Source organism: Barbus barbus (genome assembly GCF_936440315.1).
Source record: "Barbus barbus genome assembly, chromosome: 28".
Classification (NCBI taxonomy): domain Eukaryota; kingdom Metazoa; phylum Chordata; class Actinopteri; order Cypriniformes; family Cyprinidae; genus Barbus; species Barbus barbus.
Genome location: NC_136756.1, coordinates 20,867,003 through 20,894,623, shown reverse-complemented (window position 1 = coordinate 20,894,623; position 27,621 = coordinate 20,867,003). Strand labels below are relative to the sequence as shown.

Genomic DNA, 27,621 nt, shown 5'->3' with positions numbered 1-27,621 from the left:
GGATCTATTAAAGTCTGATCATGTTTGTGGAAGTGAATCATGTCACGAACAAAGGAGATAGGACCTCAGAAAAAGAGTTGATGTTGCTCATCAGGCTAGAAAAGGTTACAAAACCATCTCTAAAGAGTTTGGACTCCACAAATCCACAGTCAGATAGATTGTGTACAAATGGAGGAAATTCGAGAAGTGAAGTGGTCGACCAACAAAGATCACTCCAAAGCAGGACGTGTAATAGTCTGCGAGGTTGCAAAAGTTCCCAGGGTAACTTCTAAGCAACTAAAGGCCTTTCTCACATTGGCTAATGTTAATGTTCACGAGCCCACCATCAGGAGAACACTGAGCAACCATGGTGTGCATGGCAGAGTTGCAAGAAGAAAGCCACTGTTCTCCAAAAAGAAAATTGCTTGCTAAAGATCATGTGGACAAAATAGAACTTATTGGTTCAAATGAGAAGCTATTATGTTCGGAGAAAAGAACACACAGCATTCCAGCTTAAGATTCTTATCCATCTGTGAAACGTGGTGGTATTATCATGGCTTGGGGCTGTTTTGCTGCATCTTGGCCAGGACAGCCTGCCATCATTGATGGAACAATGAATTCTGAATTATACCAGCAAATTCTTAATGAAACCGTCAGTCCATCGGTTTAAGAACAGAGTCTCAAGAAAACATGCAGCAAGACAACAACCCCAAGCACACAAGTCATTCTACCAAAGAATGGTTAAAGAAGAACAAAGTGAATGTTTTGGAATGGCCGAGTCAAAGTCCAGACCTTAATCCAATTAAAATGTTGTGGAAGGATCTAAGCAAGCAGGTCATAGGAGGAAACCCACCAATATCACAGTTGAAGTAGCTCTGCACTAAGGAATGGGCTAAACGCCTACATGTTATTGTGCAGGACTGATCAGCAACCTTCAGTTACTGCAGCAAAAGGGGGTCAAAGCAGATACTGAAAGCAAAGATTCACATACTTTTGCAATGCATATGTAAAATAACTGACAAAGGATATATGTTTCTCTCACTTGTTTGATTCTGTTCTCTTTGTCTACTTTCAGGACTTGAAAATCTGAGGATGTTTTGGGTCATATTTATGCAGAAATAGAAAATTCTAAAGGGTTCACAAACTTTCAAGCAGCATTGTATATACATATGTAAAAAAAAAAAAAACAATAATAAATTGCAATATGTGATGTTCCTCTGTGCTGTTACAAGAAAATACAACTACAATAATTATCAATTCATAATTTTATTTTTCTAAGATCTCTCTTTTTATTATTAATTCTGGAAAAGGAAAAAGACATATTTAAAACTAAAAACAACATTAGAATAATGCATATAAGGATAGAACAGTAAACCCACAGACTCCCGATCCATTAAGATAAAAAAAAAAAAAAACACTCAAATCTCAAGATTAAGCTTCTCAAACAATGTTATACAGTACATACATCTGATAGTTTTAAAAAGACTTTTCTATAACTTACTTTCTTTAAACAATTAAAAAACAATCTTTATAATAAGAGCCGAATCTTGTGTTGGGATGGAGCCTCTGGGTAACTCCAGCCCACCCCAAACCAACATCCTCCCCTCTTGTATGCACACACAGAGCATCCTCACATCCAGTCTGCTGGCTCCAAGTCGGTATTGCTTCGGCCCTCCAAACACTTGTGTCTTACAGGAGGTAAACACGCACCAACAGTCCACACAAAAACTTCCCCTCTGCGGCATCAACAGCAGCCTGTATTGTGTGAGACCTGGCTCTGTCTGAATAGCCAAAGTCCGCCACCTCCTCCTTCAAATCAACATCTGAGCGCTAACAAATGGCAGTGGGCGGCCATTGCAACTCCAACACCTGTCATCTTTGGTTAGAATGGAGAATGAACAAGCCCCTTTGTGTCCAACCACAGATTACATACTTAAATACATGATGAAACATGGAATCAGATTTGCTGGAATTAGGTTTCAGATATTATGTACAAACCAGTGTTTTCAGAATACAAAATCACTGTGCTTTGTGCATTAATGGGAGTCAGTTTAACCAGAGCACATACTACCAGACCAAATAGAGTGGATGGATAAATGTTAAGCAGGAAAAAAAAAAAAAAAAAAAAAAACTATAAACAGAATATCTAGAGATGAAATCAGATTTCTAATCAACTCTGGCACCATAAAATCAGAATACTCATCTAGCAAAGACCTACTCAGACAAGATGTTGAAATTAATTAATCAAATTAAACAAATTATTGTGGAATCCAGAATGACTGTGCAGCCCATGGTGTTAAAAGGGCAAGAATGAATCACAGCAGAAAGAGGAAGTGATGTCTTATCTCACTGAAAAGGCATGGTAGTCTTTGATGCATCGGAAAACAACAAATGGTTGCAGGGTTCGGCCGTTTAATTTCATTGAGACCATTCAATCAAGATCTATAGCAGCAAGTTCCCTTGATAATTCACAGTTGAAAAGCTTAGTTTAAAAGAAAGACACCTCTGAATGATTTTGAATTCACTAGTGTTTTTCAAAGCTTTTACAATCTTCCTAATACACCTAATAACTTTAAGAGTCATAGTGGCGTCCAGATCATATCAGACAAACTCCCTTTGAAGACAAGCAGCTTGACTAGAGACGGCAAAAATAGGTTTTAGATGACCTCACACGTGTGCCTTTATTTCTAGTTATAATCTTTAAACCTACCCACAGCACTGAACCTTACTTAGATGGATTAAACCAGGGGTGTCCAAACTACAGCCCACGGGCCATCTGCGGCCTGCTATCACTCCTGTTGCGGCCCGCGAGGGATTTTTAAAAAAATGATACGACTCTGCAGAGGTGGGCAAACTACGGGCGTTTTCATTCAGCCCGTGAGGCAGTTGTTCCAATATGCAAGCCACTCAGAAAATACAAAATAAAGTGTCAAAATAGCTATATACATGTTTTAAAAATGTGAAAGTGTTCACTTGTTTTGAAAAATGCCTTGTATTGGAACCGTTTTAAAAATGCTTAAAAGACTTTCCAGTATCAGAACAAATGCCAGTGTTATCCTCCTGCTCACGGGTGTTGTAATTTGGGGAAAACATGGAAATAATTTGTCATTTTATCTTGCAAAGATATGCTTTCTTCAGTTTTCCACACACATTTTTATGAAAATGGATATAGTACTGTTTTTCTGGATTATAAATTGCGTTTTTTCATCTGAAATGTGCTGCGATTTCCAAGGCGACTTATATAAAGTAATCAAGGTCAAGTGCAAAGCGCGCACATTAGGATTGGTGATGAATGAGAAAAGGCAACGGAGTTTGTATTGTGCATTTTCCAGCAGCCACGCCGCTAGTTTCAGTTTCGCTTTAAATATTTAGGCTGGGCAATTATAATAAATATTTATAGTGAATTCCACTATAATTTGTGTTTGTTTTTTACTCATGTTTTCGTTGTTATTTTACTTATGTTTCATAAATACATGTTTCTAATGTTTGTAAACATTTAGTTTATTTTACATTATTTCTGAATGAAATTATAAAATGTGTCTTATACATTAATTGATTTGTACACCGATGCAACTTATCTGTGTGTCATAAAGTGCTCATAAAAATAGGTAGAGATGGTACAAGAATAGAACTGCCATGTAGGTACAAGTATACATAGTACAGTAGTAAGTGAGTGTCAATTTAGATTTTTTTTTTAAATAAATCAAAGCTTCATATTATGCGGCCCCTCACTTAACGTGGAAAACGATGTGGCCCTTGAGTCAAAAAGTTTGCCCACCCCTAGATTAAACCATGTGCCACTAACTAGCAATTTGACGTTAAATGAAAAAGGGAAATCCTTTATCATTAAAAGGAGTCTTTAAATGATGTGCTCTGCTTTGAAATGATTTGCTTAAACATAATCAACAAAGAGACAGAGTAAATATGCATGATCATAGCTTGAGCTCCATTTCAAACGCCAATAAGAGAGGTGTAACATTTCCATGATAGAAACATACTTGACGTCAGGCTGAAAACGAGAAAAACTGGTTGCAAGTTGTGTGTCTTTGCCACAGGGTTCAGAAGTGCTTTCTGTTTTTACCTCTGACTGCTACCTGCATTGTGTGCATTATTTGTTCTTACACAGTTAAACCATTAATGAACCCAAAACCCGTTAAAAAGGTTAAACTACTTGAGAATGAATGTGGAAATGCTACGCCAAAGATCTGGCTTTAGGAAAGTCCCGACAAGATAACGAAACCTTGATCTTTCTACTGGCCCAACGGTTCAGAAACATGATGTATGGATCTGGATGTGAATGTACTCCGTATCATGTCATCCCAAGTGTGCCGTTTTCATTGAAATATGATGAGCGAGCAGCCCTCCTAGTTTCTTTCACCTCAGGGTGCTATGGACACCTTCACATGCTGAGAAGAAAGGAAAGAGACAGCAAAGTGGAAAAAAATATGGACTGATAATGCTGGGAACAAAAGCCAACATCCCAGGATTGGAGCTTTCCTTGCCTGGAGCGGTGTAGATCATCTGGTGTCATCTTATCCCAAGCTCAGCCTTTACATAAAGGCAAAAACTCATTGGAAAGGAACGTCAGTGCATAGAGGTCAGTATCGGACAGACCCACACACACCGTCCAGAGGAAGCCAAATGGTTAAACGAATGAATGAAGATGCAGAGGTGGGCATAATTGCACCCGTGTAGGATGCTTCAAAACTTAATCCTGAAATCCCCCACCAAATAACCGGTTTATTCCATCCTGCAGGGTCAGCAAGGCTAGGAAATTTGCCAGGCTCTGAGAATGAGCTATTTTAGGCTGCCTGACGAGAAGTGGGAAGTGAAGATCTCTCGGGCTGAGGCAACATGGGAGCAGGTCAGAGATGCGAACAACTCAACTGACAAATGAATGCCCAGATATTGAGAAACACCATCAGGCTGGCTTCTTTCCTTTGGACTGAAACTGGCAGAGGAATTCGTCCATCCATTCTTGCTCCAGAGAAATTCCATTTCCATCCGCCAGAGTTCCCGTGCGCACACATACGTACACACATGCACACTCACATGTACAAGGAGATGACAAATAAAGGGAGAAAAACAAAAAAAAATTAAGAAAACAAATCTGAGCAGCGGAGCATGTGTCAAGCTGCTCCAACAGTAACGTTGTCCATACAAAATGGCAGCCTTCAATAAGTTACTGACGCATCCATCTCACTCTCGCTCAGACTGGGAGATGGTGGGATGACAAAAGGGAGACGGAGGAGAGCTTAGGCGTGTTGTGCGGCCAATTCCTGCCCAATGAAACGACGCAGGCGTTCCAGGTATTGGCTGTACAGTTCGATGTCGTTGTGTCCGGCTCCTTCCACCCACAGTGGCTCCACGGCTTTGGGGCACCGCTCGTACAGGGCCAGGCCATGGGAAAAATCTATCACCTCGTCCTCTGTCCCATGGATGATCAGCACTGGAGACGTGATTTTAGACACTTTCTCAATGCTGAAACGGACACAAATGAACACAGGGTTTTAGAAGAAACACCACTTCCTCAATACACACAGAGAAAAAAAACTACTTCATTAATAGATTGAAAAGCTCATTTCACACTACTTTTAAAATGTTTGGGTCTGTATTTTTGTATGTGAGAAATTAATACTTTTATTCAGCAAAGGCCCATTTAAATTGATCAAAAGTGAGAGTAAAACATTTATAATGATAAAAAAAAAAATTATGAAAGAATGGTGAAAAACTATCACAGTTTCCACAAAAATAAGCAACACAACTGTTTTCAACATTGATCATTAAAAGAAGTGTTTTTTGAGCAGCAAATCAGCATATTAGGATGATTTCTGAAGGATCATGTGACACTGAAGACTGGAGTAATAGCTGCTGAAAATTCAGCTTTGACATCACAGGAATAAATTACATTTTACATTATATTAATTTTTTTATTTTGTAATAATATTTAAATGTAATAATATTTCACAATATTACTGTTTTTACTTTGATTTTGGTCAGCACCAAAAATTTACATACTGACAACAAACTTTCGAACAGAACATACAACTACTTATAAAAAGAATAACAACAATTACAAATTATTATGTAGCTAACTACATTCAAGTGTGGTGCATGTGTTGTATGCATGTGTGTATGTGTGCGTGCCAGCAAACTAAACAGCTGCCTGCCAACTACACAGCACTTGTGTGAGAACAGTGGTGGTTTTGACTGAAGCTGTATGGCGACCATGTGTTCTGCGACACTGGCACTGAGTGACACCGCCCACCGAGTGTAGCCAACCTCCCTCTGAGCTCCACTATACCGCTGTCACTGCTGATATGCAACAATGAAAATGATTGTAATGAAACTTGAAGAATAATAACTCTTATTCCCTTTAATCAAGAGTTGAAGGTCTAATTTTAAGATTGAAAATGCTTTGCATCTATATATTTCAATGTGTGATAGGCAGACGCATTTTGTGTCGAAACAAGAAGCTCAATATAATCTCCGGCAGCAATCCACATCACAACACACTCGGTTTGTTCTTGCCAAAACCAAAACCCAGTGAATCGCTCATAAATAGCTGCAATCTGTGCTGGCCATGACAAGGCAAATCATCAGCTCATAAACAAACCGCAATGATGATGCCCTGTCAATCCTCCAGTATAATGGAAGCAACACACAAATAATTGAGGACAAATAGGAACCCAACGTTTTTGGTACTCACTTGGGAAATGCATCAAAGCAGTAAGTCTTCTTCGTGTCGGGGAAGGCCACCCTCATGCCAGAGGTGAGAGGAGAGTGGAGAATCACAGCTGCACACTCGTATCGTGATGCCAGGTCTACTGTGGGCACCGTGCCAATGCTCTGTCCGTACAGGATAATATTCTCTGGGCTGATGCCATATCTGTTTGAAAGAGAGGAATCAAAAGTCAATTACGTCATATAACGAACAAATAACTCTCATGTCAATGTGATTTCCAGCCTACACACCAAGACCAGTATGAATTGCAGATTGCAAACAAAAAAATTGTGCCAGAACTATTCACACAGAGTGCAATCTGCAATGTGAATTTTTATCAGCCTTTGCGAATATTCACAGTCCAGAATTGACTCTGTTCGATACTGGTTTGTAGGGCTGTGTATTGGCAAGAATCTGGCGATACGATACGTATCACGATACAGGGGTTGTGATACGATATATTGCGATACTGTAAGCAAGGGGATATATTGGGATATTTCTTATTTTAGGAATAGGATATATTTTTTAGGAAAGCTGTCATTAAGAACACACCACCATATGCAAACCTTAGCAAAAAATAAATAAATAAAAATAGTTTAACCAGAATACACTGCAGAACACACTGGGATCTGCATTCGCAATAATCAGTCCCTATAACATTCAACATTATTGAACCACTTTTTGTGCAGTACGAGTAAAGGGGGAAATATTCAAGTGCTTGCATGATTCTTTAGTTAAATGTATGTATAAAATGTATGTTATAAAAAGATAAAAAATACTTTAAAGTTTCAGTTTAAATTTACAATTGATTGTGACATGCAATGTCATAACATTTGATCTGAACAAAAAATGTAAAAAAACAATTGTAAAACAATCAAATAAATACATATGTTAAACATTCTCAGAACTTTTTAACTTGGATTTCACAGGTTTTTCAGTTTGTGATTATGTTCCGCGTGGAATCGCCGAGACCGCGACGCGAGCACCGCCCCAACTGCACAAAACGCCCCCGAATTACGAGAGAAAGCTGCAGCTGCGCGGCGCCCCTACCGCCCGCCGCGCCCCGCGCAAAGACTCTTCAACACGGGACGCGGCAAGCGGCAGAACCGAGGTTGTGCTCGCGCCGCGGTCCCGGGGCGGACATTACCACAAAAGCCCAAATGGCGTCACACTTCAGCTTTGTACATCGAAACGAGAACTGGAACAATTCTTTCATCCTCCATTACTGCCAGCGAACTATATTAACTGATGCTAGTATTTCCTGTCACTGTTTAAGTTCAGAGATGAAGACTAGCGGTCGGGATATGAACTCAAAACGAAACAACTGCCATGAATCTTGTATGATTTTTTTTTTTTTTTTTTAATATCGATATTCCGTTTTGCAGAATCGATACAGTATCGCCAAACAAAAAATCGAGATACTCACGTGTAACGATATTTTCTTACACCCCTACTGGTTTGTATTCCACTTAATGGTTTCTTACTGATCCTATTAAGGAGTCTTTTAGCACTTTTAAGAAAGGCTTATATAGGCTAACAAAAAATATGTTCAACCAAAATTTCTATTATTTTAGGTTACATACATTTTACACATAAATCTTGTTGCATTAGAAATTCCTTTATATTGTCACTTGTGATCAATCTGCATAATAAATCTTACTGACTTAAATTTTTAACAGTTATTTAGATCATACAATAAGATGCAGCACTGTAAACCTTGAACTCTACTACAGTCATGGAGTTGTTTTGGTTGTGCCCTGGTATTGATTTCATGTCTCACCGTGAGCGTAGAGCCTGCCACGCTGCGTCTATGTCTGCATACAAATTCTTTTCCGAGGGCTTCCCTGTGCTGACCCCGTAGCCGGCGTAATCATAAGAGAATATGTTACAGTTGATGCGAGTGCCCAGGCCGATATAGAAGCTGCTCATCTGGCCTAGATCCACTGCGTTACCATGGGAGAACAGGACAGTGAACCTGAGGAGAGAGACAGACAAAAGAGTTGATGGGATTTGTAGTACAAAGTCACTCTCTAGTATGCTCATTACCCTGTTTCAAGGTCAGACTCAACATCTAAGTCAAGAGGGATCCACAAAGAGACTTAATAACCTATAATTTCACTCACTGAATCACTGGGCATGTAGGCGCATTTGCAGTGAGCCTGAGCCCGATATGCCGTAGGGAACAGTTTCATAACTAACATGGGTGTGTGTGTGTGTAGAATCATATAATACCAGAGAATCCAGATCCAAATCCACCGGCAAAAAAAAACAACTGCCTTATTATAAAACAGTGTTATTTTAGTATCACTTCTTATATGGTATTATTAAAATAATAATAATTTTATTTTAATATTTGTGTGTTTTCAGTGTTAATTTACATGACTAAAACTACAATTAAAATGAAGTGCTTTTGTGCTCTCCTAAAATTTCTATTTAGCATTGATTTGATTTACGTTTTAGCAAAATTAGTACTTAAACTTATTTTATTTCAGTTAGTTGCCAGGAAGCTTTTTTAATATATTTTATATAATTTCAGCTTTATTTCAATTAAAGAAAACCATTTTTACAACAATAAAAATATGATATAAAAGCCAGACATTTAAAAACATATTAACAGGTACTTGGTGTAATGAAAACATCCACAGTATATACCATAACAAAAACAACTGTACTCATCCTATGAAAACCGAAGAGGAAATAAAGCAACGAAGGAGAAAGTGAGAATAAAGTGGCACGTGATAAAGAAAGAACGTGTCCAGGAAGGAGTGGCTTCTGGGTAAAGATAGCAGACAAACTCAGAGAGGGAAGCAGGAAATGGGACAAAGGAAAATGGAAAAATAATGAAGGAATGTAAATGACCCATGGGAGGAAAAGGGGGGTCCATCAGAGGAAACATGAAATTTTGAGTTCAACATATATTATTGTAAAAAAAAAAAAAAAAGAAACTCCTCCAATCATAACTCATCCAAACATGCATCCATCCTACCTGGCAGAGGGGGCGCAGCGGATATACATGCAGCCCACTTTGTTCCCCCTACTAGATCGAGTCAGGAACACTTCCGTGGCATCCAGTTCCCGTTGGGAATACTGGAATTCTGCCCGCTCTGTGAGGTGGAGCTTCCAGCGCCCCTCCCCTGGAGCATTCCCTCCCCCTACTGAACTCCCACCACCTCCACCTCCTCCCCGGGACCGGAGGCCTGATGTCCCCGTGGGTCCAGCCGGTACCGGCCCAGCCTCCAGATCGGGCAGGAGGGCATAGGTAGGTTCAGGGGGCAGGAAGGCAAGCTTGGCAGCAATACGGCTGGGGCAGGGGGGGCAACAGAACAGGCAACACAAGTCCCTCACAGAAAGGCCATTCATTGTCAGCTGCAAGAGAGATGACAGGAGATTGTGGTCAATACATATTTAACAAAACATTTCATGTATTTTTCTACTCGCATTACTTCAGTTTCAACAGGACTCTGTAGTATGTATATTATATTTGGATTAATAATAATGAATTGCATAATATATTATTATTATTAAATGACACGGGCGGTCATGTGATCTCAACATGGCTGCACCCATGAGGGGGCAACCCTCTCAACATAAAATAAAACAGTATTTCTAGAATACTGATATAATCTCATGTGAATGTACAGAATTTTAAAGATATTTCTCTGATTTTTTTTTCTGTTTAAACTTTTTTTTTTACAAGCTACTTGTATATAATAAATAACTAACTAATTTAACTTCTAATCTACAGAGCAATCATTTTAAAAACAATACTACATTCAGGCTCCTTTTCAAAAACAAAAATAAGACAGAGCTCTTAATATATATCGTTTCAACGAAATCTTAAACAAGAAAAACCTTCAACAGTAAACAAACGGTTAATAAGTAATACCCAGGTAGAATTCACTCAGGCATCCAGTAAACCTATCTCCCAGCTATAGTGCCCTCCCAGCTTAAAACTGATAGTCTATCTGCTATCTGACACTGTATAGATTACAAATATAAATAATATATATTGCCTGATATTGCCGTTTTAAGAGGCTCCAATAAAATATCCACCAGTGGTCACATAAGTCCCAACAACAAACCCGCTCATCGCTAACTCAACATTTACACTTCATTTCAGCTGCAAACAAACATTATGCTGCTAACAAACACATAATTGTATATATTTGTCCACATACGTGTCGTTCTCTTGACCAGAGCCTGCCAAAGCCAGATTTCTTTATATTTTCACACCTCTGTCGCTAAGTAGCTAGCTCGTAGTGAGGGGTAGGGGGAGTTAGCCAGCTAGCCAGTCAGCTAGACTCCTCTCAGACAACAAATAAAGGCCTGGACGCCGCTGAGGACATGTCTCATCCGCAGATAAAAAGCTGAGCCCTCCAGGAATAAAACTCGATTCCTGCTTTGTCGTTCCGAGTTGACTCCCGGTTATAGTCCTGGCATGTAATAATCTGCTGGTATAGGCTAATTGAGCCGTGTGTGTTTTTCCACTCCAGTCAAAGATGTTTGTTAGCCTTCCCACTCTTAACTGCGTCTCGGCTTGAAGTAGGAGGCGCTGTAGTAACATGGCTTAAAAACCTGTTGGCTTGAAAGCTAATTTGATGAATAAATTATATTTTCAAACACGATACTGTATAATTACGGAGTATGCTTGAATTAAATTTAAAATACAAACTGTTTAACTGTTTAAAAATAAAATAATCTATATAAAAAGACAGAAAAAAGTTCTTATTTGTACTATTTACAAATTAACCTTTATAAAAGAACAAAATAAACAAATTTTAACGTCTTTTTTAATAAAAAAGTATAAAAATTTTTCGTTCTTGATTAATTCAAGAGATCATGATTGCTACAAAAAGCAAGCCATGAAAATTATTATATTTGTATTCACAGTCTATATATTTAGAAATAATTTTAGTTTAACTTGCTGTCACTTTCGACAATTTGTGTACACTTTTACAATCACAAAACCTTACAAAATCTAATGTCTTTTTACAAAAATAATATTCTTGTCAAGCACCTGCAAACGTAGTGAGCAAAATATTTATAGGAAGATATTGCGTAAAATGTTCACATTTCTCGCCTTATTTCAAGCAGTATCCGGATTAATATCGTTTAATATCACAGATGGGAATTCCAGCAATATTTGGAGTAACTTTCTTTTTGACATATTAGTGTCAATATCAGATCAGTATCTTTGCTTTTAAAAAGAAATTGCAGTTCTTTTTATTATAAAATAATTTTAAAATACATATCTGGAAAGCACACTATTGAGATGCATGTAACCAATCATGTGTCCGCTAAATTGCACGTGACCTCTGTGCGGAAATCATGCAAAGTGGATGACAGTCCTCCTGTTAAAACGTCTTTGCTCTTCACTGTACCGCATCCGGAAATACGCTGACGAGACATCGAGGGAGGAGCATCCCAGGAACTTCTGTCAGATGTGCTGGCATAGCGATGTCAAATCTGCCAATCTACCAAATACTCTTATTTATGTGAATTGCATAACTTTTGAAACATATTTATGAAAACATATAATCAGTTAATTTATTAAAATGTTGCTACAAGTTATCAATAAATAGCGTGCTTAATAAAAAAAATAAAAAGTCTATATTAAAAAATGTTTGTGTAGCCTATTTTCACTGTTCTTTCAACAAAAGTGAAAGACAAACAAGTCACTTTTCATATAAGACTTTAGAATACCAAGGAAATTGATCATTGAGATCACTAGTAAGAAAGGGTGGAGCCGCTGATGACATGCTTTTATGGAGAAGAAGAGAAGAGATTATCTTAATGGCACTTCCAGGCAGAGAAAACTGTTTTATATGGAACTGAATTCAAAAGAAAAAAACACTCCTTCCTTCTTTCACTCATTAACAAGTCTACTAAGTGTAAATGAATACAGCGGAACCATGTGGTCACATTAAATGTAACAGATAAATGTCAATCCATCTAAACCCAGAGACTAAAGTCCACATGACAGAAGCCAGCTGCTGTGGTGAAACAGGCTGAATAATACAGGGCGATTCATATACAGACACAGGACATTTTCACCGCTTACAGATCTTCTTTACTCCACTCAAAACATATTTATTACTATTATATTATCAAATATATTAGTGTGATATTATTAAATATAACTATTATATAACAATATAAAAGTATTTTGTCCAGAAGCTACAATTTAAAGTTAAAATGTGGATTTCTCAATACACAGCTTTTTACTTCATAAGACATTAAATGACGGATTGAAGTCGTGTGGATTACTTGTGATATTTTTAATCAGCTGTTTGGAACCTTATTCTGACGGCACCCATTCACTGCAGATCATCTATTGGTGAGCAAGTATGCAAGATGTAAGTGAGCAAGATGTAATGCTAAATTTCTCCAAATCTGTTCAGATGAAGAAGCAAACTCATCTACATCTTGGATGGCCTGAGAGTGAGCACATTTTCAGAAAATTTACTTCTTTTTTTGGGTGAGCTATTCTTTTAACATCCATGAAACATTTAATTTGTTCTTTATATATGGAACATTTCCAGTTTTTTTCCAAGGTCCTTTATAGTGGAAAAATATTCTTCAGATTATTTAAAAAAAAAAAAAAAAAGGGGTCAAGAACTGTTAACAGAAAGGTTCTTTGGGGAACACAAAAGAATGTTCCTCAATTGCATCGCCACGAAAACTCTTTGGATCCAAAGCCGCTTTTCAAAAGCTGTTCCATCTAAGCTGGTATGTACCCCTGGTACTTCTATTTAATCAAAAGAAAAGCTCAAAATATGTCAGTTTAATGTTCATTTTTTAAATGTTCTTCTAAAATTGACAAGTTAAAATAATTACATTTAGATAACTAAGACTTACTGGGCCATCCAAATGAAAATCACTGCTTTAGACAGTCTGGGCAAATATATGCCCAAAATAAAAGAACCACACAAGACATTGTGTAAATTTAAAATAAACTTTGTGATTTTATTGGATTTATACTTACTCATACACATCATACAATCCTAAATTTAAAAAGAAAACAAAAAAGGTATCTGGTGGTATCTCTGGGGGACTGGGCACGCTGGTAAATTAATTCATGAATGCTGGTTAACGTACTGCCGAACACGCCTGAGCTGAAACTCACATCACCCATCCGAATGTTCTGATGAACTACTGGGAGAAAAATGAATCTCGACACCTTCACTAAAATCAAGGCAATTCTTCTTCAGTTATATGCAAGGAAGAAGTCACTTCTCTATTTTGCTCAATAACATGCAATGAAGGCGGTTAATCATTGTTAGCATTGACAGGATAATGCACTGACATACAGTGCCAACGGTCTGATAAGACACTGAAGGCAACAACAGAGGTGACCAACTGGATTTTAACCCACTGGAGCTTCATAGTCAAGCGGCTGACTACATTCACAGTTTTGTGCCCACCACACTACAACAATCTCACCAGGAACTGGAGTCTAGCATTCCCATACACTGTCTGTATCCCTACACTCAAACCCTAGGATTATCCTCCAGCAAACGGTGCAGACAGAAAGCATGAGATCCAAACCCTCATTAAAAGGCTGTCAGGATGCCGGCTCAGTCAAGCATGGCGTGTACACATGCCAGCTCGCTGAGCCACTTACACCTGCCTTTCACAAAAGCCCTCTTGAGCTGGCAGCCCCACCGAGGATAATGCTGCAATCACAGACGGTGCTAATTAAAGCTCAGGTTATTTCCTTAATAAAGCAGCAAGGTCATTACCAGGACTTCAAATCGGATACATCCTCCAAAGTTGATTACAACAAGTCAAGGGACTGTATAGGAATCATGGAAAAATGTGCACATCAAGAGACATTATGAGGGAAGATTGCTGGACAACATTAAGGATAAATACAAAATGGTTGTTTCAGCCCTTTTACAAGTAATTAAAAACACAACCAGCACAAAGACACAAGATTCACTCAAAGGATGACAGAGAACACCACAGCGCACTTTTCACCTTGCGCATGGGTAGTTAAACACTACATACACACAAAACAGATGTTTTTTTCCTGCTGTACCTTTCCTGTTCTTTCTAAAACCTTAAAAATTCTATTTTAGAATGGCAGCCACATAGTATTTACATTAGAACCTGTTCATTTGGAAAGCAGGCTTCATTCGCCCATGCAATGGGACGTTTGTTTTACATTCGTGTTGCAATGTTAATATGTGGCTGTAGCAAACTCTGCATTTGGCCTAATAGTTGTGCGAGCATGCAACGTTTGTCTGTTGGGGAAGTGTGTGCATCTTCCACTATGAGCGGTATTAATTGTAAATACATGGTTTTGGAACGAAAAGGCATCGCCTAATAAACAAATTAATAGCCGGTTAGCATCATTCATTGGTCTGCTGGTGGTTAACGAATACCTTGCTCTCTAAGCTCTGTGGCTATTAGGGCAAAGGTCAAAATAGTTCATCACTGGCAAGCATTAGCAATAGCGGACCTGCTAGGTTCCGTAAAGCACAGAGGATCCTATACTAACTGCACTTTTTGTTGCGTTTGTGCGAAGAAATTGAAGAACGATCTTGTGCTTTGATTCTGAAAAGCCCAATCCAGTCTGACTCTACTCCATAAGGACCTATAATTCTTAAAAATGCATATGTAAATAGACAGAAATATCATTAAGGGATAACCTACTGGATTTTTTTTTTTTGGACACATGCTTCCAATCCTCCAGTACCAACCAACCAAATGATAATACAAAATAAATAGAATGCAATCACACAATTCAAGCTACGTACAATATATTAATATAGATCTTCTGATGCCATACACTCATTCAAACAGAAAAGGAAAGAAAAAAAAACTCAGTCATTCGCTTGTCAAGGCTCTTGCTACACCCCACCCCTCCCCCCTTCAAACCCCATCCGATAACTATTCATGCACCCAACATTAGCATGATAAGTCAATATATAAAAGAGAAATATTTTTTAAATGCACAGGCTGGGATTTGACATGTCGGGATAATTCATCAGAATAAAGAAAAAAAAAAGAATAACAGTAAAATAATTTTACATGGGTAAATGTGGGAGTAGTCATTAAAATCTATATTCTTCAATGTTTTGCGATATCAGAGAAATTCCCTCTCGATGTCCCACCCTTTCCAATCGGACTCCTGAACCCACATTTCAGGACTCCTATAAAAAAATTGTGTTAATATCCTAACAAAAATCAATGCCAGGGTAAAAACTAAAGAGTCCACCCTCCCCCCCCGGTGCACATGGATGCCCACCTGACAACCAATCCCTCTTCTCCCTGGCTCTCTAGGAAAAAAAACAACACCACACACACATCTCTCAACCTATCACACATTCACTCACTCACACACACCTCTACACCGGCCTTCTGGGAGAGACAGGGAGATGATAGTTTAGGGAGTGGCAAAGCAGGGGCTGTACCCTACAACCCCACCCACCTTATCCTACAATGAAAACATGATCCCAGTTTAGAATGGTGTTATTCAGCGCCATGGTTCCAAAACTTGCAAGTCAAACAATTTTTGCTCATTTAGCTGACAGTGTTCATAACTTCTGAATCTTCTCAGCTACCACGATGGGGTTCTCCTTGCGGATGCGGGCGGCAGCGGCTCCTCGGTAGTCGTAGGGACAGTCATGTTTGTCAGAATAACGGTGGATAGCGCAAAACAGGTTACCGCAGCGACAGTCAAAGCCTACAGATACAAAGGAAAGTTGATTCAGTCTTTTAATCAGCCATGTATTAACATTGAGGTCTCTAAAGAATAGGCAGGATACCAGCAAGACCATGTGAAATGCAGCACTAACTTGCAGTACGCTCTCTGACTACAGATAAAAACTATGACAAAGGAACTAAGATTGACATTTAAATTTTAATTAAATAAATCAGCAATTAAGTTTATCTTGGAAAATATTCATAAACTACCTTTAAAAAAAAACAAACAAAAAAAATAAAAAACTGAAAAATTATAAACAGTTGATATTTTCTATTTTAAAATGTTAATTATTCCTTTGATGGCAAAGCTGGATTTTCAGCATTACTCCAGTCTTCAATGTCATAGGATCCTTCAGAAATCATTCTAATATGCTGATTCCGTGCTCAAGAAACATTTCTTATTATCATCAATACATTTGCATGCATGGAAATCTTTGTATGTGTGAAAGAAATTTGAATAAGACTAAACAAAAAAGTGAATATTTCAGCTGGAATACTAAAACTAGAAGGTCGTCTGGTGATTCTCAACTAAGCAGGAAAATAAACAGGGGTGTTTTTCCCAAACGCAACTATGGTTGCAAGTTACGTCGTTACCAATAGAGTTCAATGGGACTTACCACCATAGTTAGCTAACAATGCTTTTGGGAAACGCACCCCAGCTTAGTAGTAAAGCTATATTTTGTAAAGTTTTGAAAGCTACTCAAAGATAAGTGCGGCCCAGCCCTCATACACAAAACAAAAAGCTTCTCCCTGGGTTCTTACCAGTGAGGCCAACTTTTTTCCTACAAGTGAAGCATCGATTCTTCTTTTTGTTCTTGTCAGGAGTCTGATCTCCGTCCGAAGAAGCCTGTGCAGCTTCCCCTACTGGCCCTGTGATTAAAGACATGGTCAGCCTTTGACAGATCATTTCTAAACAATGAACTTCCAAGCTTCTGAGGACATATGAGACTCCGACACTCAGATCAATGATTTAATGAAAGATCAGTATTTACGTCTTCCCATAAAATGAATTGAAAGGAGGGCTTTCATTTGGATAGGGTTGTTCAAGTTTTTCAAGATTTGTTTCTTCTTTTTATATTATTAAGGTTCAAATCAAAACCGCAGAATTATGTAATAATTATGCAAAACTTCTAACAACCGTTTTAATATTAGAATAATCTGCTCATTATTTCTTTGATTTGTTGAACATTCCATGTCTCGCTAAATAAAATCTAACAGCTCAAATACTTGTCTGTATAAATGTACACTATAGTACGTACTATGCAATGGTTTAATGAGCAAAAATTTAAATATAAAAGTGATTTTGAATAAATAAAAGATAAACATTTATCAAATTAAAATTTACAAAACTTATTTTCAAATTGTGAAAGCTGCAAAACAGTTTGAATAGCCAAAGAAATGTGCTTCTAAAATGAAATGTTTTTTTTAAATAAACACTGCTAATGATTATTCAACTGATATAAAAGAGACGAAGAATGACCAGTGCTGTTATAGTATATTATAGTTACTATTAATTTTGATTAATTTTATTTTAGTTAAAGCTTAATTCTTTTCAAGGAACAAAAGCCATTCATGGTTTTAGTTAACTAATAACCCTGAGAATATTTATGTATGTTTGTTTGAGCACCATTTCAGCAACAATGACTGTATTATGGCAACATTAACAGAATCATTTCAATACATCATTTACAATAATATAACATTTTTCAAGAAGCAATCACTATACAAAAACATACAAGTAACAACAATAGTACTGATAAAAATCATATAGAATTTTTCAATTTAATCAGTGATAAAAATTCTGAGTAGTAGTATATTTTTATTTAATGCCATGTCAGCATCTTAGGCTATTTTCATGGCAAGAACAATTCAAAAAATACAAGTATAACAAATACAACAAAAACCAGCAAACAAACAAGTTTTTACACAAGATTTTATACATTAACATATGATAAAAATTCTCTAACTTTTTCTGGCAAAATTATATTAAACTCTAAGCAAGTTCCCTTCATAAAAGAGTTTTCTACATACATTAAAAGCTGGACAGTCCAATAAAATATGTTTGACAGAAAGGGGAATCTTGCAAAACATGCATTGAGTGATAAAAATTCTGAAATTCTTCTAGGAGAGACCTTTATAAAATTGTCTTTTAGTACATTTTCTGAGTAGAATAATTTTGTACAATGTGCATATATGAGACTCAGCAGACCTGTGCTTTTAGACGAGCCCTCCTCCTCTTCCTCGTCTGCTCTGTCTGAATCAGTGGTTGCTGTGTCCTGGGATATGCTCATAGCCGTCATCTGCTGGGTTACCGGGCTGGGCGAACTACTGCATAAACACGATCCAACAAAATACAGGGGTTATTTGTTATAATTCCTTCCTATATCATCATAAGCAGCTTGTGCTCATTAAGAGATAACTAAGCTACAGACTGTTTTGCACTTGTACCAATTGAAGCATGAACGGTCTCAGATTTATAAAGGACTTCTTACCTAGACGTGCGTTCTTCAGGTGGAGTAACGGCTTCTGTAGTCGGTACAGGGGTAGACTCCACCGTTACCGCAGAAGCCCCAGGTGAACCTACAGGAGATGTGGCAGCTAGAAGAAACGGAGGAACCTAACAATGAACTCTGCTTAACCTCAAAACTGAGTGAACACATTCAATTTCTAATGCAATAGGTGCATGTGACATGTAAATCAATCTCCCAGTATCCTACCTTTCTCACCTGGGGGACTGTTTCGCCCCCCTCCTTGTTGTCTTTGCAGATGTTCCTTGTAGCAGACAGAGCACATTCCATTGGTGCGAGGGTTACCATAGAAACCGCATCCCATAGTGCAAAGCATTGGCACCTGCGTCTGATTTGTCTCCTGAGCCATGCTGTTTGAGAAGGGGGTAAGGGGGACGGGAGAGGGTGATCCTAGAATTCAGGATTAAGAATTAGTATTTCATAAGCATAATTTATCATGAAGTGGCAGAACAGGCCTGATATATAAGGAAAATATAATCTAAAAAATAAAATAAAATTGGGAATATTTCCTCACCATGACACATATGACTTTTTCTATGAAACAAAAAAAATGAACTTCACATAGATCTTTTCCATAAAACCTTGTATCCATTGACAATCAAGCTCCAAAAAAGGTCTATAAAAGCACCATAAACATTATACAACTCATGTGCTAAATTACAAGTTTTCTGAAACCACATGATAGCTTTGTGTGAATACAGCATATGAGTCATATTAGACATTTGTCGTGCTTTTTTGCCCTTTCTGTTGCTTGACAGCCCATGGTCACTGTGAACTGTTGTATGGAAAATATTAATGTGAAAACTATTTTTGTGTTCCTTGGAAGAAATAAATAACATACAGGTTTGGAATGACATGAGGGCAAATAAGCAATGACAATTTTCATTGTTGAGCAAACCTATTTGGTTCGACTCCAAGTTATCCTACAAAAATGAGTACTGAGCAATATAAATAAGAAATATGTAACTGCTATAGAGTTAGGGTTTCGTTTTGGGATAGTTGCTTATAATGAAGTACAATTTAAAGTTAGTACTAGAAACACATGTAAGGTGTAACAAGGACACTTTTAAATTAAGTGTTACCAACTAAAACACATTAAAAACTATAAATGTATAATTGCTGGATCATAACACATGCCAGACATTGTTAAAATATAACTAAATTAATCAAATTTGATATATTTTGAGCTCTTGACTTTGCTTAAAAGTTTTGAAAAGTCTATGTTGTTTATTTACACTTGACATGGCAATATAAAAAAAATAAAAATTAGGAAGAAAGAAGTTAAGACACAATGTTTGTCAAAGAAACTAGTGAAACTGTTTAATGTTGTTGAATTCCCAATACAGTAAGCAAATACCCAACTTTAACCTGATTTATTTGTTGGTGACCCTGCTAAAGGCTAACGATATGCTGCAGGAAAACACAAGTTCCTTTGTTTGTTCGCGTTTTGTTTCCCAAACAAGCAAAGAATGATCCAGGTTACTGAAACCTGATCAAATGGCGATTTACAATCCAACAACAGTTGCGCTTCAATCCGAATAAATTGCAGCCAGTCATTTTTAATGTTGAAATGGTAGTTTACCTTAACTATCCGAAAGGCAGATTACCAAGCAAACGGGGAATAACTAGGGTTATTTTGGAGCACGTCCAGGAAAAATCAGCTGAGAGCGGCTCCGCAATTAGAAAAACATTTTGTCTTTGACCCGAGGAGCGTGATAAACAACAAATCGACTTGGTGTCAGCGTCAAAGCGACATCGAAAGCGAATATTTTCCTTCGAAATTAGTTAATATTACGCACAGATGGCCGCGTTAAAATCGCTGACCAGATGAAAGTCATTTTGTTTGCGATACTCAACTAGCCAGGCTAACGCGCTAGCTCTGCTAATGGCTAGCTGACGTGATGGCACGCACACAAAACAGACAGCTGGGCCCTCGAGACCGTCCAACAGACACTTGCGGTGGCTTAAAACCCCCGTCAGCTCTAATATTTACCCGTATTTCCGTGTGATTGAGGAGAAATCGACGACCTTGATCCACAGAAATCTGACAGAGTAGGTTCCTGCTATGCGCGTGCGGCCTGCTTCTCTCAACGTCATCAGAAACAACGGGCGTGACGTCACCGGTAGCGCAACAATTCATTTTTTGGCCATCATCGAAACGTCATCACACTTCCCCCAGTCCAGTTCAGTTCACACCAGCAATGCCGCCAAGCATTTATATAACATGCAGTTTATTATATGAAAATATAGATATGGTCATGTGCAATTTATTGGAATCTGTGTGCTTTCATTTTCAAGTTCAGTGTCAAAGCTTCCTATTTCAGCTCCATTCTCTGTGAATTATTCATTTAACTGCATCCACATGTTGCTGTAATATTATATTCACACTGTACGTAGTGTTATTTTTGCTTCTTCCACTTCTCTCTCTCTTCAGAACATTGGATATAGAATTGGAAATTCTTGTTTTATTTTGTTCGTTTTTTACAGAGGGAATCTCTTTTATCACTCCATAAATCTGAAAATGCGGTCAGCAGCAAGAATAAAAATACCTTTTATGTTTTAAGGAATAAAATGTTACATAAATCACAGTGTAAGTATCACATATACAAACAAATCCCTCAGTAAAAACCGTTACAATATAGATAGGAATAAAACTAAGTTTTGATAAAAACAGCTTTTGGATATATGTATCATAATTGAAATTTACAGATACAAATTGATCAAATGTAAATAAATAAATTAAATAAACACTTAAATGTGTATTTTAAATGTTTTCTTTCCAGTAGTCTTAAAGAAGACAAGTTATAGAGGCCAAAAACCACAAAAATGACTAGTGCATGAAAAATGATTACAGAAAATGATTTGTCTGTAGTGTCTTGCCTTACACCCAAGAGCAGAGCAGAGCAGAGATACTCACTATAACAGGACTCTGTGATATTGTATACATATAATCTTAAATATGCTGAAATGGTTCATCAAATTTGGTCTCTCTTTAGAATCCTTAATTTATACCCAGGAAGCAAAAACAAAGTGTTGTTATGCAAGAGTAATGATATGAAAATCATGTATTACAAAACCAGTGAAGTATGCATGGTTTGCTTTTATTCAGAAAGTACATGTATTCAGTATAATTACCACAAAATTTTCAATGCTACACAGCAGTATATCACCCGCAGAAACTTTCATACTCTACCTAGTAGTGGTTTCAATGCTTGGTTTAGAATACTGACATTGATGAAATGATCATTTGCCATTTTATACTGTAATATAAACAATTTAGTCTGAGCCTAAAGACTCTAGTTAACACTAGTTACATTTTTTAAATGGGAATAGTTTCAAGATACATCTATTTGAACCATATATTAACCTAATGCATCATAAAAAAAATCAGTTTTAATTTGTACAGCATTTTCAATCGCCTTTCTCTGTTATCTGAGGTCCAAAAGGCCCAACCAGCCAATTGAGAGGAGTGTTATTGAGAAGGTACTCCACGACTCCATCCAGTGATTGTCGTACCTGTTAAAGGTTGAAAATACACATTCAACTTTCTAAATTCTACATACATTTTTAGAATAGAATAAAATAGATCTCAACATAGATCTCATGTACAAAACTGCATACACTCAGATTGACTATACCTGGCCGATCTGCTGCCGTGTCTGCTCTAAGAGAACGGGTGTGAGTGTTTTGGTGCTGCTCAGTGATGCCTGGAGTTCTCCAGCTGTATGTCGAGCATTCAGAAGCTGTTCCTGCACAGTGCCTGGGAGACCCTGTACACTAGACACAACCCCTGAACATGCCACCTTCAGCTGATCACTCAGACCCCGTACCATCGACAGGGCTCTCGACTCCAGCTCCTATGAGGAGGCATCCACATATACTCACTGAGAATGTGTCTGATAGACAGTCTGCAGTAAGACATATGAATATTCATAGACATGTATTGTATTGCATTCCAAATAATATACAAACTGTACCACTTCCTTGTCTTTTGCTGTATCCACCTCTGTCTCAGCTGTTCCTTTCTCCTGCAGTTCTTTGGGCTGCCCTTCCTTCCATTCTTTCCATCTCTGCAGTAACTGCTCCGGAGCGCCTCCTAGCTGCTGGTTGGCACTGGCCAAGGTAACCCGGGCACTTTCCAGCAGGTCCATAGTGCTGGTCATTTGAGTCACAGCTGCATGCGTAGTGTCTCTGGCTTTACGGGCCCTAATGAGAGACTGCTGAAGCGCCCTCTCCCGAACTTTGGCAGACAGTTTACCCAGGCGGACAAAATAGCTGGGTCTAGTAGTTACCATGAATCCTTCATCCTCACCTGGTCTTGGTTCAGCCAGTGCAGCTGCAGGCAGAACACACAACACTGATACCTCAACACCTTACATTCATACATATCTATAGTTTGAGGTCATTAAAATATTTAATATTTTAATGTTTTTCAAAAGTCTCTTATGCTCACCAAGACCACACTTATTTGATCAATAAGACAACAAAAAATAATAATATTGTGAAATAATATTCCAATTTAAAATACCAGTTTTCTATTTAAATGTATTTTAAAATGTCATTTATTTCTGTGATTGCAAAGCAGCAGCCATTACTCCAGTCTTCAATGTCATATGATCCATCTGAAATCATTCTAATATGCTGATTTGATGTTCAAAAAAACATTTCTTAATATCATCACATTGTCAAAATGGTCCATTTTAAAACATTTATGCTGCTTAATATGTTTGTGGAAACCATGATGCAAGTTCAAAAGAACAACATTTATTTAAAATAGTTATTTTCATTGTAAAAGTATTTATTGTCTCTTTTGAACAATTTAATGCATGTTAGCTGAATAAAAGTATTAACGTCTTTTAAAAAAATATTACTGACACCAAACGTTTGAACATATAATGCAGAATTATAAATATAAAATGTACATGAAGTAAAATGTTTTATTGTATGAAACACTTTGAGATTCAAGTCAGCGTGTTATTCATTTTATTTTATTTCAACAAAGCAATAGTGGGACTTGCTTTGACCTTGAACTTGAACGTGATTTTTTTTTTACACTGCATTTCCTATTGCTTCATTTTGGTTCATTAGCTGGTGCCAGAACTGAAACAAAAAAGTATTTCCAACAGGAATGTGCTCTTCGCCCTTTCATTGTGATAATGTGTATTTAAACCCAAGGCTAATTTCAAAAACATCTTTTTAGCCAATTTTACATATAACTTGAAACATTTTTCTAATTTTTAAATAATTATGTTAAATAATTAAATTACCGGGTCTAAAGTTTAACTACACTCACCAAGCTCCTTTTCACTGATTGGAAGATTCTGATCCACCCAGTCTTCAGATTGGGTGAGGGCCTTATCTGCACCATTACTGACCATCTGGCCTACGCGGGTCCCCATGACAGTGTTTATACCACCGGCCACAGCCATACGTGTCTTTTCCACACCACCCAGCACAGCCCCCACCACAGCATCCTTTGCTCCTGTTACTGACTGGTACACCATGCCTACTGTGTCGGATACCAGCTGCAATGGAAATACAATGCTGATTTATATAGAAATTCAAGTGTTACAAGTTGCATGCACAACAAGTCAGTCTAGACTTTACCTTGTTTGCTGGTTGTTGTAAAATTGGAAGGTTTTCTTCTACCTTCTCCAGCCCTTTAATGGCATATTCATTTACCACTGCAACTACACAAGAGAAAGAACACAAAAACAAACCAGTAGGAACAACACCACAAATAAAAGACACAAACTACATCTGAGATTGAGATCCTTACTCTGAGGTTCCAGTCGGTCTAGAATGGGTTTGGAACCCGTTGAAGCAGCAGCACCCAGTGTGCGCACCCCGCTCTCTGCAACCTCCATTACTCCTTTCAGGAGCGGCACGGAGTCTTTAGTAGAGCTATAGGCATCATACACTGCACCACAAGCTGAACTCACCAGTGGCAGGTTGCTCACTCGGGATACCACACTCTGAAACATAAATGTAAAGTTTGTTGCTGTTTACTCTCAGTTTTAATGTAGAATGAACTTCATTTATGAAAAAGAGCAGAATGAATTCTTGAAGTGTTTGTAAAACCATTTTAACACAGATTGATGCGTTAAATTAAATGTCACTTTATGCAAGAATGGTTTGATTATGACTTAAAAATTCAGTGTTTCATAGTGACTTCTGTTGTGAAACTGTCTGTAGGTGAGTCATGAAGCATGTGACTAACCTGTTGATCCTGAGTAGCCTGTGATGCCTCTGTGTCCTTCTCTGCTGTCTTCCTGTTATCTGCCATTCTGTGGAAGATGTTGCTGTATTAATCAATAAAACTGAACCATTTACTTGTCAGGTAATCACAGCCAGCCTAGATCTATCTCATAAACACAAACACAGGGGACAGTACACCAAAAAATTAGAATTTACTCACCCTCAAGTTGTCCCAAACCTGTATGAATTTTTTTCTTAAGGTGGTAATGAAAGTAGCCATTGACTTGCATAGTATTTTTATCCATATTATAGAAATCAATGGCTACCGTCAATGTTTGGTTACCAACATTCTTCAGAATAGTGCTGTCAAACGATTAATCATGATTAATCGCATCTAAAATAAAAGTTTTGTATACATAATATATGTGTGTGTACTGTGTATATTTATTATGTATATATAAAGACACACACATACAGCATATATTTTGAAAATATTTATATTCATATAAATTATATCATATATAAATATATTTAATATACTGTATAAACGTAACATATTTTAATTGAATATATACATGCATGTGTGCGTATTTACATATACATAATAGATATACACAGTGCACTCACATATATTATGTAAACAAAACTTTTATTTTGGATGCGATTAATCGCGATTAATCGTTTGACAGCACTACTTCAAAATATCTTCTTTTGAGCTCAAAAGAAGAAAGAAACTGATACAGGTTTGGTACAACATGATGGTAAGCAAATCCAGACTATACCTTTAAAACTCACATGCAGCCTGGTCAGAAATAAATCAAATGAGAAAATGATGAAAGAATACTAAACTATAGAAAACTATTCCTTTAACTCCAATCCTAACCCTGCAGTCTAATTGGTCAGTTGATGTTGCTTCAGGACCAAGAATGAACATGTCATAAAAAAAGAACAACAGTTTATTAAGTATAATAATATAACATAATATATAATAAAATATAACATAATAAATTAATATTGTGAAATAACTAATATATGATATAAATATAATTAATAGGATGTCATAAGTATATCTGTAATAATAAAACGTCTATCTTTAAGCCTAGGAAGAGAACTTTTACACGTTATGTGAGTAACATAAATATTGTAATCTAGTAATGAGAAATGAAGGAACAGTAAAGGCGTGTCCTCTCAACTCCCTTTAGATTTGCAAACAATGAGCATTAATAGCATAGCCTATACAAATCTATTTTGTGACACTTATAATGTTCGGATAACTTAGGGGAAATCAACTTTCGCTTACAACTTAATCATATCTTTGCTACATATCTTTGCACACGCGTTAGTATAGTATGGTAGTCATCGTTATTTCTCGTAATGACAAATCAAGAGCGTTGAATAGAGGAAAGGGCGTAAACTTTCACCCACTTCCTGAAGAATTTTATTGTTGCGCAATTCCGTGTGGAATCTGACAGATTGACGAGACCTAAACGATAGACAACCAACTTTAACAGTAGCCTATAATCTTGCAATGGACTTATTCTCATTCTGTAGTTTACAATATTGAAAGCTTTTTTGTTTCTTAGGCGCGGCTTTTTGGAGAGCGCTTGAAAAAACAAAACTTTCATCCAACTGGATACAAAACGCGATCGTAGACCCGCGCTCTTCGAGAATACTAAAAGTCTACTGATATCACATTAATTGACCGATGAAAAAGTGATTGTCATTTGCCATCCCGCACACTATAGTCATTTTCCCATTCTCTCAGACAGCTGTCACATGAACTGACCTGTTATTGATCCGCTGTCCTTCAGTAGAAGTGTGTGTGAATCTCTAATGCTCTTTAGTCAAAAGCCTGTGACAACTTGATGCAATAAAAGTACAAAGTTAGGCGGAGTTCTTTGAAACAAACCAATCAGCCTTTCTGAAACCTCTTATTATGAAACTACCCTCAATTATTGCTAACTACTTTTAAATCTTTGCTTTTTTTTTTTGCCAATTTTATATCCTTAGCCTTAGCCTTTCTTTTTCCTTTTTTAATGTTTTTTTAAATTAAATGCCCTTAAATATTACTGTAAAATGCATTTAGGATTTAATTGTCTTAAACAGAACACAATATAATCTAATATAGCCTACTATAACATCATTTTATGTGTATCCTGTTAATGAGCTACTTATTCTCACAGTATTTTGGACCTTTATACCAGATTTATTAGGGTGCTGATAAAGATTCTGGCAGTTTACCAGTTATCATTATCATGAACCTTTTGAGCTCATCTGAGGGGAAAGAAGCAGTATGATATTGATGCGACCAGACATCTATGGAGATATCGAGCTGCACAGAATGAGTTTTTTGAGGCTTTCACAGGCCTCTGAGGCACTTGGTCCATAATCAGGCCTGTCCCTCCATGTCAATGGTGTTTACAACTCTGATGACAACCAAACAAGATAAGATATGGAATCTCATAAAGATTTGAAACCAGT

At 37.3% G+C, this 27,621-nt stretch overlaps 3 protein-coding genes across 4 annotated transcripts; all 3 read right to left on the bottom strand.

Annotated features, from left to right (window-relative positions):
- Positions 1-1,231: 1,231 nt before the first annotated feature.
- Positions 1,232-11,235, bottom strand: LOC306847983 (alpha/beta hydrolase domain-containing protein 17A-like). Its single transcript, XM_079382264.1, has 5 exons — positions 10,882-11,235; positions 9,690-10,069; positions 8,484-8,678; positions 6,689-6,868; positions 1,232-5,460 (listed from the first exon to the last, which is right to left on the bottom strand). The coding sequence occupies exons 2-5, from the start codon at positions 10,061-10,063 to the stop codon at positions 5,235-5,237; spliced, it is 975 nt and encodes a 324-aa protein (XP_079238390.1). The 5' UTR covers positions 10,064-10,069; positions 10,882-11,235; the 3' UTR covers positions 1,232-5,234.
- A 2,410-nt stretch (positions 11,236-13,645) lies between these two features.
- LOC306848670 (AN1-type zinc finger protein 5) lies at positions 13,646-21,058 on the bottom strand. The gene is made up of 6 exons (XM_079383357.1): positions 20,936-21,058; positions 19,132-19,332; positions 18,907-19,012; positions 18,624-18,742; positions 17,177-17,284; positions 13,646-16,394 (listed from the first exon to the last, which is right to left on the bottom strand). Exons 2-6 carry the CDS (start codon positions 19,289-19,291, stop codon positions 16,246-16,248), a joined length of 642 nt encoding a protein of 213 aa, XP_079239483.1. The 5' UTR covers positions 19,292-19,332; positions 20,936-21,058; the 3' UTR covers positions 13,646-16,245.
- A 951-nt stretch (positions 21,059-22,009) lies between these two features.
- On the bottom strand, positions 22,010-27,045 carry LOC306848118 (perilipin-2-like). Of its 2 annotated transcripts, none has more exons than XM_079382479.1 (8): positions 26,927-27,045; positions 25,163-25,229; positions 24,722-24,917; positions 24,550-24,632; positions 24,236-24,467; positions 22,920-23,278; positions 22,581-22,799; positions 22,010-22,458 (listed from the first exon to the last, which is right to left on the bottom strand). In XM_079382479.1, exons 2-8 carry the CDS (start codon positions 25,226-25,228, stop codon positions 22,354-22,356), a joined length of 1,260 nt encoding a protein of 419 aa, XP_079238605.1. In that variant the 5' UTR covers position 25,229; positions 26,927-27,045; the 3' UTR covers positions 22,010-22,353. The 2 variants fall into 2 exon arrangements, with proteins under 2 accessions (XP_079238605.1, XP_079238606.1); XM_079382480.1 differs by having other exon boundaries at positions 22,024-22,458; positions 25,163-25,244; positions 26,927-26,996.
- Between the last annotated feature and the right edge of the window lie 576 nt (positions 27,046-27,621).

Coding starts and splice junctions, on each gene's coding strand:
- LOC306848118 (XM_079382479.1), bottom strand. CDS start 25,228: ATGGCAGATAACAGGAAGACAGCAGAGAAGGACACAGAGGCATCACAG. Junction 23,279..24,235: donor AATCAGTGAAAAGGAGCTTG/GTGAGTGTAGTT, acceptor TTCTGCCTGCAG/CTGCACTGGCTGAACCAAGA. Junction 22,800..22,919: donor CAGCAAAAGACAAGGAAGTG/GTACAGTTTGTA, acceptor GCCTCCTCATAG/GAGCTGGAGTCGAGAGCCCT.
- LOC306847983 (XM_079382264.1), bottom strand. CDS start 10,063: ATGAATGGCCTTTCTGTGAGGGACTTGTGTTGCCTGTTCTGTTGCCCC. Junction 8,679..9,689: donor CGCTGCGCCCCCTCTGCCAG/GTAGGATGGATG, acceptor CTCTCTCCTCAG/GTTCACTGTCCTGTTCTCCC. Junction 5,461..6,688: donor TGCTTTGATGCATTTCCCAA/GTGAGTACCAAA, acceptor TGTCCGTTTCAG/CATTGAGAAAGTGTCTAAAA.
- LOC306848670 (XM_079383357.1), bottom strand. CDS start 19,291: ATGGCTCAGGAGACAAATCAGACGCAGGTGCCAATGCTTTGCACTATG. Junction 19,013..19,131: donor CAGTCCCCCAGGTGAGAAAG/GTAGGATACTGG, acceptor CGTTTCTTCTAG/CTGCCACATCTCCTGTAGGT. Junction 16,395..17,176: donor GAAAAAAGTTGGCCTCACTG/GTAAGAACCCAG, acceptor TTGTATCTGTAG/GCTTTGACTGTCGCTGCGGT.